The 13,364-nt window shown below is 43.6% G+C and overlaps 1 protein-coding gene across 1 annotated transcript in view; it reads right to left on the minus strand.

Moving 5' to 3' along the window:
• Positions 1-619: 619 nt before the first annotated feature.
• The window catches only part of LOC111962811 (SH2 domain-containing protein 3C-like), an 18,168-nt gene continuing 5,423 nt past the window's right edge, over positions 620-13,364 (minus strand). The window contains exons 6-9 of the mRNA XM_023986146.2: positions 8,554-8,725; positions 8,354-8,465; positions 7,894-8,112; positions 620-3,815 (exon numbers count right to left, since the gene is read on the minus strand). Coding sequence (XP_023841914.2) covers positions 3,640-3,815; positions 7,894-8,112; positions 8,354-8,465; positions 8,554-8,725 — 679 coding nt within the window. The 3' untranslated portion in view covers positions 620-3,639. The remainder of the gene's footprint in view (positions 3,816-7,893; positions 8,113-8,353; positions 8,466-8,553; positions 8,726-13,364) is intronic.

Below are 13,364 nucleotides of genomic sequence, written 5' to 3' on the forward strand. Positions count from 1 at the left end.
GCACTGGCCCACAGCTGCGTGGTCTGAGTCTGACTCTGAACATCTGTGTGCTACACTTTCCTTCCTCCCCCCCCATCTCTACCACCACCTCACTCTAACGCACGCACACTGCTCTGCCTGTTCTGTTCATCCCCATCTCCACCATCTTGTCCCCGCCCGCCCGCCCTGACCATAGTCACGTGACCCTGACGCACCCCTGTTATCTAATACTCATGCCCTGCCCTCAGCTGCAGTGCACATGCTCCGTAGCTGAAATACAGGCGAGCACACACACTCACACTCACACACCACACACACACCACACAGACACACACACACACACACACACACACACACACAGATAACAGCATAGCCAGACATTTTAAAATGGAAACTCATCACATCCTCTTTGATGTCAAGTAATTCTAAGTATCGCACTAGTATGCAACACCTTAACTGCACTGATGTCTGTACCCATGAAGCTAGCTGAAACACTGTGTACACAAGTAACAAGACAAGGATCAATTCAGGGATGATGATTTGACTTTCACTCTGCATCAGCGTTAGTGAGGCAGTGCTGCCATCTAGCGGTTAGTACCACGACCACATGGAATGAGTAAATAGAATCAAGTCATACAAGCGTCATTGACTCGAGCTTTATTTTATTTGAAAAACAAGTGAACCATTATGTACAGTACATTAAAAAAAACATGGGGTCACAAACATTGGAGTTTTTTGTCCTTTTTCTTTATAGGTTCATCATTTCAGAATGACTATTTACAACAGGAAAAAAGCACACATGTAATCTGTACAACATAAGGTGAGACAAACATAATTACATACAGTACATCATCAAATCGTTCCTAAACCAGTAGGCTTTATTAATAAATCGCAAAAACACACAAAAAAAAGATTAAAATCAAGATGCCTTCTATTTATTTATTTTTTTGCTGACTGAACTATAGTCCCCTCTACTGGACAAGAAAGGCAATTGGATTTTGGCTCTCCCCTTTATTCTCTGGCTGATTGGGATCGTGTTCACTAGGGCACACTGTAGCAAAACGTTTTGCAACAGAAAACAAAATTGATAATCCATCCCCGTTTCAGTATGTTTTCCTTTGTTTGGTGCCTAATGAATACGACCTGGGATGCACTTTCTGGCTGGCTGGCACTTATGCTGCATTCAGAACCAAGTAGGAAGGTGGTTATTACCAGTTGAGAAGTCATAAATACCAGTTGGATGCATTCACGTGCTTTGAACTCATTGAGAAATGCTGATTGGCTCAACCATAAACTAAAAGTACAGCTATCATGCTTGTAAACCAATTATATTGTTCAAAACCCATATTAATTGATTGCTTTTTATAAATTGTTTTGTTGTTGCATTGAACTGTCAAATGCTGTTATCAAGGTCATTTTCTTAGTAGGTGACGTCAGAGGTCAGCATGTGGGAGAAGTTGTAGCTCAGGGATGATAGACGAGTTTCCCAGTAGTACATACCAGTTAGGAGGGGTGTTCAAGTGGATTGTTCCCAGTAGTACACAACTCACATCCTCAGGGGCAGCAGTGTCTACTCTGCTTGTTTTCTATGGGACTCTTAATTGATTTAAAGTGATTGCATAGATCTGAGAGTCAGCTCTCTATCTCAGGCCTAAATACATCATGGATTGGAAGTCAATCAGCAGACACTGACACTTCAACAAACAGATCTAAAAGAAATCATTATCTTCATTCATAGTGCTTTTGTGTTTCAACGCAACACTGCTTAGGAGTCGGCGGAGGAAAGGTCGCCAGGTATTATTTGATCAAAAGGTCAAAGGTCACACTGTATTTAGTTCCAAGGAAGTTGACAGATTCCTTTAAGCCCTCATGTTGATGTTGCATTTCACTAAAGCATTTCAGCAACGATACAATTGAAAGAGACCATTTCATGAATTTGAGTGAGTGAAAAATCGCACGATCCTACAGTGAATATGTGAAATCAAAAACACTTTTGATGGTTTTAAAATCTAATGTCCTTTTCAACACTCTGTCCATCTCATATCAAACACACAAAGCAAAACACATCATACAGTCACTGAGGGGGTCTGAGGTAGCCTGATCCCACATCTATTCATGTTGTTTTGCAATCTCGTATAGTTTCTTTGGCTGACAATGACCAGAGAAGTTGGCAGCACAAACAGGTCTGGGACCAGGCTAGGTCTGAGGGGGCCTCCATTCTGCCCTGAGAACATTCTGATCACTTTCAGACTAAAGCGCATTCATTCACACCGGTTAAAACCTGAATCCTATACGGCAACAGCAGAGGCTCAAACATGTTACATTACCATGTCAACAAAGTCTTCAAACATGTCACCATGTCAACAAAATCTGCCGGTCAGCAATAAAATCACACAGAAAAATGTCATCTAAATCAAGTTGAAGAAAATAGTAGTCAGTGTTTTTACATGGAAAAACAAATGTGCCTGAAGCACATTAATTCACACAAACAGGTCCGAGTGCTTTAAGGATATTTCTAATGGTGTGTTTGTGACAAGTGAGGACAAGGCAAACATGCTCATATGATGTAAATGGGACAGGAGTCATTATGAAACATTAATGACATGCCAGAAATAAGGAGAGGGGAGGGAGAGGAATGCTTCCCAAAATAGCCCCTATTAAAATAAAGACTACCAAACAGTACTCAAACAAAATCAGAGTCATATGAAAAATTAATGACATGCCAGAAATGAGGAGAGGGGTGCTTCTCAGAAGAGCCTCAATAAGAGAACTGCTTCTGAACAGCACACAAACAAAACCCACAGAGAGAATTGCTTAGTATGCCTCAAACAGCTGATATGATTTGGCAACATATATTATTGTGTGTTGTGGGGCAGATAAGTGTCTGTCTGTATGAGCACACTGCGTGTGTCATCAACAGGGGACCTGATGGACTATGTGATGAATGAATGGCAGCCACACAGAGAGTCTATACAAGAAGAACAGATTCTAGAACACACAACCTCTCAGTCTAAAGCGGAGGTCCGATGAGACAGGTCAGAGGTCATAGAGATAGATGCCGATGTATCTCTGTGGTACTGGTGTCCTGAAGTACACACACACGTTGTGTAAAATAGGACTGTCTCTTCAAGTCAGACAGAACACACACATTGTGTTTACTATTACTCTCTGACAGAACAGTGTGCGACAATGAGCCAGTAAGTACAGATGTAATAGTACAGGTAATAATGAAGGTGTTGAAGACAGATCAGAGCTTCATGTGATCTACCAGAGAACAGCTAGATCCAACCTCTCACGCACTGTTTGACCCTCAGCGCACACCATACCTGTAGTTCTTTGTAGCTTGCTGATGGGTAGAAGAATACCCAATTTCCCCACTCCTCCTCGGCCCAATCTGTCTTTCAGCATTTAGGGAGGGAAATATTACAGCCTATTGAAGAGCTCTGAAAAAGCCCTTTGTGCCTTTTTTGGGGATATACAGTGAGATGCTCCTTCTCGCCTCTTGTCTTCTCTAAGTACACTCTTTTGTCTCTGTTTAGTCGGCCTCCTCCCCTCTTATTCACTTTGGACATCCACATCAAGGTGCCTTGCAGTATGGGGAGGCAGGTCGTACCACTGTGAGCGCAGTGCTTTGTATAGGGGTGTTCAGTGAGATGGGTGCTATAGTTCGCTGTGGCGTACAGGAGGCTCCAGCTTGTGAGACAGAGCGGTCAGGACTTTGTTGAACTTCTCATAGCGTTCCGATTGGCTGCCCTCCGAACCCCTGCTTCCCCATAGCAACCTCATCTGGAACTCTGTCCGGAAGATCTCCAGAACTTCCTGACTCTCCTGGAAGCCTGGTGGAGGAGTAGAGAGAGAGAGAGAGAGAGAGGACAGAACAGAACATAAAAGAGAAGAAATCAATATTAAAGACATTGTGGAAAACAGGCTAGTTAAGGTAGTTATTGACATCCTGCTCAAAACACCAGTCCTCGCCAGGGACTGGAATCAATAAGAACACAATAAGGTAAACATACTGTAACCATCACACTACCACAGATGTACACAACGCAACACCTCAATCATCATTTCAGATCAATGACAATTGAAGCATAACATATCATATCGAACACACCCACACCGTCAGATGTTACGATGCCTCAGCATCAGGGAGCAACATAACATGTAACGCAACACTACAGTTATTACTCGGTCAAATAAATCAATGCACACCAGACACTACTCAGACAAGGTCTTAGTGGTTAGTCCATAACAATGTCAATCAAGCTGACACCGCACACTACTCTATAATACTATTATATGCTCTATGAACGGATTCCTGGACCTGGATTAAGCCTAATCCTATCACTAGACTAAAAAGCACTTCCGACGGAGATTGAGTCTGTGATTCTTTGAATGACGAATGAGCAGTGGCGATTTTAGCATGTAAATCTTGGTTGGGCAAACTCAACAGCACACAACACGACACTGAACAATACATGAATTGCACGATAATGGTGACAAACGGTGCCCACTGTTAGGGCCAGGGCCTACATAAAGCTGTCCCAACAGCAGAGCTTTCTTATCAGCAGCATGGAGTGAATCCTTATCCCCGCTACACCTGGCTATTGTCTGGCAGCGAAACCGTTCATTCAGCCTCATTTTAAAAACATAGCTGATATAGCTGCCTTGCTTAAACAAATGTGGTTTCTACTGACTATTCATATGTACAAACTATGGAATAAGGGGACGATGAGCGGATAAGAGGCGGTCCGTAATTTCGATTAAGACATTAACGAGCGAGCTAAGACAGACGTAGTCAATATAACTATTTGTTCAGCACTTTTGAAATGTACAGCGACAGGATTCAGAGCATGGGCCATTCTTACAGTATTCCTCCTGTACACCAAGTCAGAACCGTAGGATAAATAAAGGGGGCATATGAGCAGACAATGAAAGCTCTTACATTATTCAATGATTACATTTCTCTAAAACATGCTATAGGCTACATGTGCACCCCAAGTCAGAACAGTTGGCTAAGTTATGAGGGGGAAAGGGACCAAATTATTAAGGTGAGGCACATGGGCTACTAACAACTTACTACAAACATACTTTGTATTATTTTCTTAGCTACAGTATACATACTGTATCTCCCTGGCATATTACATCATTTATGCAGCAGCATAAAATACATTATTGGACTCACAGTTGTGCTGTGCTCACTTGAACAGGAAAGTGGCGCAGCGGTCCTTCTTGTGGGGAAATTTGGTCATGAAACTTTGTCATCAAAGTCTGGCAATCTCTGGATTTATGGTGCTTGCAACAACTGGGAACTCGGAAAAACATGGTTGAATCATGACTACAGTGATCTTCAGGTCGGAGCTCTAGAAAGAGGCCAGAGTTCCCGACTTGGAATTCCGAGTTGGATGACCCTTCAAAACGTATTTTCCCAGTCGGAGCTAATTTTTCCCCCTGAGTTCCCAGTTGTCTTGAACTCACTGAAGTCTGAGATTTCCCAGTTCCGAGGTTCCAGTTGTTTTGAACGCAGCAGAAGTCATGCTGGATTGACAGCATGGCCAATGTATTCAACCTTTTCTGGTCCATGGCGTTGCGTGTGAATGTTTATCCTTCTAAGCTTGGACAAGAGACCCTTAAACCTAGACCACAAACCCTCTCCACTGAATAACAGGCAGGGGAAGCAAAATAGTGATTGCTTTACAACGCTTGCAGTTAGCCACTGATTCCTTCCAAACCACTCATTGTTGAATTTGCGATTTCCAACTTGTTGTGTAATGTTAATGTCCAATGGTCGATTAGCACCGATACGTTTTATCTATCATTTCTCTTCATATGACAAGGATTGGAAAGGATTTGCCAGTAGATTGTCAACGTGATTCATGATGATGACTGCTTGTCTAGCTTGCCAGCTAAGATTGTGAAAGCATGATGTTGACATGATCAGTCCAATCAAAGCTATGGTAGATAAACAGCAAAAAAAGAAACGTCCTCGCACTGTCAACTGCGTTTAATTTTCAGTAAACTTTTGTATGAACATAACAAGATTCAACAACTGAGACATAAACTGAACAAGTTCCACAGACATGTGACTTACAGAAATGGAATAATGTATTCCTGAACAAAGGGGGGGTCAAAATCAAAAGTAACAGTCATTATCTGGTGTGGCCACCAGCTGCATTAAGTACTGCAGTGCATCTCCTCCTCATGGACTGCACCAGGTTTACCAGTTCTTGCTGTGAGATGTTACCACACTCTTCCACCAAGGCACCTGCAAGTTCCCGGACATTTCTGGGGGGATTGGCCCTAGCCCTCACCCTCCGATCCAACAGGTCCCAGACGTGCTCAATGGGATTGAGATCCGGGCTCTTCGCTGGCCATGGCAGAACACTGACATTCCTGTCTTGCAGGAAATCACACACAGAACGAGCAGTATGGCTGGTGGCATTGTCATGCTGGGATTGCCTGCAATGACAACAAGCTCAGTCCGATGATGCTGTGACACACTGCCCCAGACCATGACAGACCCTCCACCTCCAAATCGATCCCGCTCCAGAGTACAGGCCTTGGTATAACGCTCATTCCTTCGACGATAAACGCAAATCCGACCATCACCCCTGGTAAGACAAAACCGCGACTCATCAGTGAAGAGCACTTTTTGCCAGTCCTGTCTGGTCCAGCGACGGTGGGTTTGTGCCCATAGGCGACGATGTTGCCAGTGATGTCTGGTGAGGACCTGCCTTACCACAGGCCTACAAGCCATCAGTCCAGCCTCTCAGCCTATTGCTGACAGTCTGAGCAGTGATGGAGGGATTGTGCGTTCCTGGTGTAACTCGGGCAGTTGTTGTTGCCATCCTGTACCCGTCCCGCAGGTGTGATGTTCGAATGTACCGATCCTATGCAGGTGTTGTTATACGTGGTATGCCACTGCGAGGACGACCAGCTGTCCGTCCTGTCTCCCTGTAGCACTGTCTTAGCTGTCTCACAGTATGGACATTGCAATTTATTGCCCTGGCCACATCTGCAGTCCTCATGCCTCCTTGCAGCATGCCTAAGGCACGTTCACGCAGATGAGCAGGGACCCTGGGCATCTTTCTTTTGGTGTTTTTCAGAGTCCGTAGAAAGGCCTCTTTAGTGTCCTACGTTTTCATAATTGCCTACCGTCTGTAAGTTGTTAGTGTCTTAACGACTGTTCCACATGTGCATGTTCATGAACTGTTTATGGTTCATTGAACAAGCATGGGAAACAGTGTTTAAACCCTTTACAATGAAGATTTGTGAAGATATTTGGATTTTTACAAATTATCTTTGAAAGACAGGGTTCTGAAAAAGGGACGTTTATTTTTTTTGCTGAGTTTATAACGTGATTTGACGTCATTTTATCTGTGGCCAATGACCTTGAGCTTACTTGGATGGGCACATCTAATGTAAATCAATGGCAGCACTCAAAGTGGCTTGAACTTTCAAGCTGTCAGATTTTGCAGCGACGTAGTGTCCCCATGAGTGACAGAACACTGAGTCAATCACGGCGCAACCAGTTTTTTTTTATAGCTAAAACATTTTTATTTTTACATTGTTTGCAAACTGGTATGTGACACGTATTAATGCCAAAATAACATACAGGCTGCCGAGTGGTGGTCTATGGGACTGCATCTCACTGCTAGAGGAGTCACTACAGACCCTGGTTCAATCCCGGGCTGTATCACAACCGGCCATGATCGGGAGTCCCATAGGGCAGTGCACAATTCTCCCAGCGTTGTCCGGGTTAGGGGAGGGTTTGGCCGGGGTAGGCCGTCATTGTAAAATAAGAATTTGATCTTAACTGTCTTAGCCTAGTTAAATAAATAAAAATATAATAAAAAAACAATAAAAACACACACACCAGTGACACACACACACACACACACACAGAACCCTAACCTTGTAGTTTGGTCTCAGCGTTGGTGCGGTACAGCACCCCGTGGTGAGCGATGGTCCGGGCCGCCTCCAGGTGTGACATCACCACATCAACGCCCGCCTCCACGTTCTCCCAGGGTTCTATCCCCGCCCCTGGCCCCTCCCCCACGGCCACACCCTTCTCCAACAGAGACAGCAGAGGAACCACGTGAGGGAAGGACGTGTTGGACAGCACACTGCTCTCTTAAATACACACCGAGGACACACAGATACAGAGAGTTAGAAACAATGGTCACTGAAATACTATATAACATATAGTAGACAGGTAGAGAGACACTCAGACTCATCTATCTTGAGACTTTTCAATAGTGATTCATCTTTTCATTCCTTCCACCGCGAGATATACATCATGCTTTGTGCGCTGTGCTCTCCTGTGACAGAGTGCCTTGTAAAAGAAGTGCTATCTGAGCCACCAGCTCCATACCTTTGCCATCGTTCATGTTCTTCATGAAGGGCTTGAGCTTCTTCTCATAGAGGATGGCTCCCTCTGTGTGTCTCTGACGCAACGTCATCCACGTCTGCTCCAAGCGAGAAATCTGACAGAGAGGTAGAACAGCATGAGTACTGCCAATTCAAATATAATTATAATGTGTGTGTGTGTGTGCATACTGTATGTCCATGTACCTGTGGCAGCTCCAGTGCTCTCATCACAGCAGCAAAGCCAAACATGTTCCCAAGGTTGCTCTTGAGTTCAGCAGCCAGCTGGATGGTCTTATGGAGCAGAGCAGCCCTCTCCTCTGTACTGCCTGTACACCCCAGCAGGTCCACAGCCATCATTATAGACATGGTGTAGAACCTGGGGAGGGCGGGGCGGTAGATGAAGGAAGCGAGAGATGAGTAGACAGAGTAGATGAGGACACAGTCATGGTTGAGGAGCACAATTGACTTATCATGACGAGAGTTCACTCGTCCCAAGGCTAATCGCGACAAAGACAGAGTCGTCTGGGGGACGAGAATATGACGGGAGAGACATTTCAATTTCCCAGCGTATACTCTCTGGCTGTTTTATGTCCAGCATTGAGCTGAACCCTAACCTCTCCATCAGGTCCAGTCTCAGCTAACCCAAACACTAGCTTCATGTCCACATCCCAGTTCAACCCTTCATGTCTATATCCTAGCCTCAACCACAACCCTAAACCTAGCTTCATGTCCACATCCAAGCTCAACCCTAGCCTCAACCACAATCCTAACCCTAGCTTCATGTCCACATCCAAGCTCAACCCTAGCTTCAACCACAATCCTAACCCTAGCTTCATGTCCACATCCAAGCTCAACCCTAGCCTCAACCACAACCCTAAACCTAGCTTCATGTCCACATCCAAGCTCAACCCTAGACTCAACCACAATCCTAACCCTAGCTTCATGTCCACATCCACGCTCAACCCTAGCCTCAACCACAACCTAGCTTCATGTCCACCACCCAGGTTAACCCAAGCCTCAACCACAACCCTAACCCTAGCTTCCTGTCCACATCCCGGTTCAACCCAAGCCTCAACCCTAATCCTAACTTCATGTCAACATCCCAGTTCAACCCTAGCCTCAACCACGACCCTAACTTCATGTCTACATCCTAGTTCAACTAACCCTAGCTTCATGTCCACATCCCATTTCAACCCTAGCCTCAACCACAACCCTAACTTCATGTCTACATCCCAGTTCAACCCTAGCCTCAACCACAACCCTAACTTCATGTCTACATCCTAGTTCAACTAACCCGAACCTCATGTCTACATCCCAGTTCAACCCTAGCCTCAACCACAAACCTAACTTCAGGTCCACATCCCAGTTCAACCCTAGCCTCAACCACAACCCTAACCCGAACTTCATGTCTACATCCCAGTTCAACCCTAGCCTCAATCACAACCCTAGCTTCATGTCCACATCCAAGTTCATACCTAGCATCAACCCTAAACCTAGCTTAATTTCCACATCCCAGTTCAACCCTAGCCTCAACCACAACCCTAACCCTAGCTTCATGTCCACATCCAAGTTCAACCCTAGCCTCAAACATAACCCTAGCTTCATGTCCACATCCAAGTTCAACTCTAGCCTCAACCACAACCTAGCTTCATGTCCACCACCCAGGTCAAGCCTCAACCACAACCCTAACCCTAGCTTCCTGTCCACATCCAAGTTCCAATCTAGCCTCAACCACATCCCTAACTCTAGCTTCCTGTCCACATCCAAGTTCCAATCTAGCCTCAACCACATCCCTAACCCTAACTTCCTGTCCATATCCCAGTTCAACTCTAGCATCAACCATAACCCTAAACCTAGCTTCATGTCCACATCCAAGTTCAGCTCTAGCCTCAACCACAACCTTAGCTTCAGGTCTACATCCCAGTTAAACCCTAGCCTCAAAAACAACCCTAAACCTAGCTTCATGTTCACATCCCGGTTCAACCCAAGCCTCAACCACAACCCGAACCCTAACCTCAAACCTAACTTCATGTCTACTTCCCAGTTCAATCACAGCCTCAACCCTAATCCTAACTTCATGTCCACATCCCAGTTCAACCCTAGCCTAAACCATAACCACAACCCTATATTCATGTCAACATCCCAGTTCAACCCTAGCCTCAACCACGACCCTAACTTCATGTCTACATCCCAGTTCAACCCTAGCCTCAACCACAACCCTAACCCTGGCTTAATGTCTACATCCCAGTTCAACCGGGAGCCTCAACCAAAACCCTAACCCCAACTTCATGTCCACATCCCAGTTCAACTCTAGCCTCAACCACAACCCTAACTTCATGTCTACAAGTACGTTTGAAATTCGTAACATCATACGAATTGAATTCATAACATCTATACGAAATGGATGATGGACATTCCAAATAATACATACAATATGAACGTAACATATCATACTAAATGAGTATCTTCGATATAGCATACAAATAATAGAAATGCTCTGACTACAGGTTGGGGTCACAGAGAAAGAATGGGAGTTGAGGGGAGGATATTTGGTCCAACCGATATTTTCCCTTGAACCTGTGTTTTCAAACCTGCAACTCTCCGTTTTCCAGCAAATTTAGAAAACCCTGGCAAAATTGGTTTCCTGCCGAAACCCGGGATCGAACCAGGGACATTTAGATCTTAGTCTAACGCTCTCCCAACTGAGCTATTTCGGCTGCCTCACAAGTACACCCAGGTGTGTGGTTGGCTGTCTGGTGTATTCAGTTGACTTTAGGATCAGGAATATTTTCTTTCATCTTTCTCCAACAGCGAGTGACAAATGCCCCACATGGATGGAATAATCACGCACACGTTCTTTTTCAAACTTCTAGAAATACAATGCTTCCACCTGCTGTCCCCTGACAAACTCACACATACTTTTTGTTAGAATTTTGGTTCAAATAGGCTAACCTTTTACTGACGACAGGTACGAAAATGAGCCTCAGTTTGATCGGGAGTCTTCTTCTGACAGACACAGGCTCTCAATGTGTAGTGGAACTTCTAGAACTACTCAGATAAAATGACCTTTATTTCATCCGTTGTCCGATGAGTAAGTGGTAGTGAACACATCAAATTTGCACTTACCCTTCAGGATGACGCAATATTAGTGTCTAACTGACCCATTCATTCTTATAATTGATATATTATATAAGTTATAGTAATTGCTCACAAACACAATTTTAACACATTCTTTGAAATAAAGTTCTGCTTTTATTTTGTTGAATCATAACTATGTAGGTGATATTTCTTATTGCATAAAGGCTTTTAATGTAACATTTTTAATTGTGTTTTTCCTTCGCAGAATTGTCCACACTTAAAATGAAATAGCAGAGGATGGTTTCGATCCATCGACCTTCTGGGTTATGGGCCCAGCACGCTTTCGCTGCGCCACTCTGCTATCTGGTGACTGGTGGAAGTCAGTTGTGAAAGACAAATTGGAATTTGTAACATATCATACGTTTAGTAAAATCTTAACATATTGTACATTTTGCTCATTCGTAATGTATAGTACGTTTTGGAAATTCGTAACATCATACGAATTGTAATTCATAACATCTCATACGAAATTGATGATGGACATTCCCAAATAATACATACAATATGAAACGACATATCATATAATGGAGATCTTCGATATACATACAGAATAATATGAAATGCTCTGACTACAGGTTGGGTCACAGAGAAAGAATGGAGGAGTTGAGGAGGATATTTTTGTCCAACCGATTTTTTCCTTTGAACCTGTGTTTCAAACCTGCAACTCTCCGTTTTCCAGGCCAAAGTTTGAAGAACTCTGGCAAAATTGTTTCCTGCCGAAACCCGGGATCGAACAGGGACATTTAGATTCAGTTCGACTAACGCTCTCCCAACTGAGCTATTTCGGCTGCCCTGCACAAGTACACCCAGGTGTGTGTTGGCTGTCTGTGTATTCAGTGACTTTAGGATCAGGAATATTTTCTATTCATCTTTCTCCAACAGCGAGTGACAAATGCCCCACATGGATGGAATAAGTCACGCACACGTTCTTTTTTAAACTTCTAGAAAGACAATGCTTCCACCTGCTGGGTCCCCTGACAAACTCACACATACTTTTAGTTAGAATTTTGGTTCAAATTAGGCTAACCTTTACTGACGACATACGAAAATGAGCCTCAGTTGATCGGAGTCTTCTTGCTAACAGACACAGGCTCTCAATGTGTAGTGGAACTTTAGAACTACTCAGATAAAATGACCTGTTATTTTCATCCGGTGTCCCATGAGTAAGTGGTAGTGAACATCAAATTTGCACTTACCCTTCAGGATGACGCAATATTAATTGTGTCTAACTGACCCATTCATTCTTTATAATTGATATATTATATAATTTAGTATTTGCTCACAAACACAATTTTACACATTCTTTGAAAAATAAAGTTCTGCTTTTATTTTGTTGAATCATAACTATGTAGTATCAGTTTCTATTGCATAAAGGCTTTTAATGTAACATTTTTAATTTGTGTGTTTTCCTTCGCAGAATTGTCCACACTTAAAATGACATAGCAGAGGATGGTTTCGATCCATCAGACCTCTGGGTATGGCCCAGCACGCTTCCGCTGCGCCACTCTGCTATCTGGTGACTGGTGGAAGTCATTGTGAAAGACAAATTGGAATTTGTAACATATCATACGTTTAGTAAAATCTTAACATATTTACATTTTGCTATTCGTATGTATAGTACGTTTGAAATTCGTAAATCATACGAATTGTAATTCATAACATCTCATACGAAAGGATGATGGACATTCCCAAATAATAACATACAATATAAACGTAACATATCATATACTAAATGGAGTATCTTCGATATACATACAGAATAATATGAAATGCTCTGACTACAGGTTGGGTCACAGAGAAAAGAATGGAGGAGTTGAGGGGAGGATATTTTGTCCAACCGATATTTTCCCTTTGAACCTGTGTGTTAAACCTGCACC

The sequence above is a fragment of the Salvelinus sp. IW2-2015 genome, linkage group LG4q.1:29 (assembly GCF_002910315.2).
Source record: "Salvelinus sp. IW2-2015 linkage group LG4q.1:29, ASM291031v2, whole genome shotgun sequence".
In the NCBI taxonomy this organism is placed as follows: Eukaryota; Metazoa; Chordata; class Actinopteri; order Salmoniformes; family Salmonidae; genus Salvelinus; species Salvelinus sp. IW2-2015.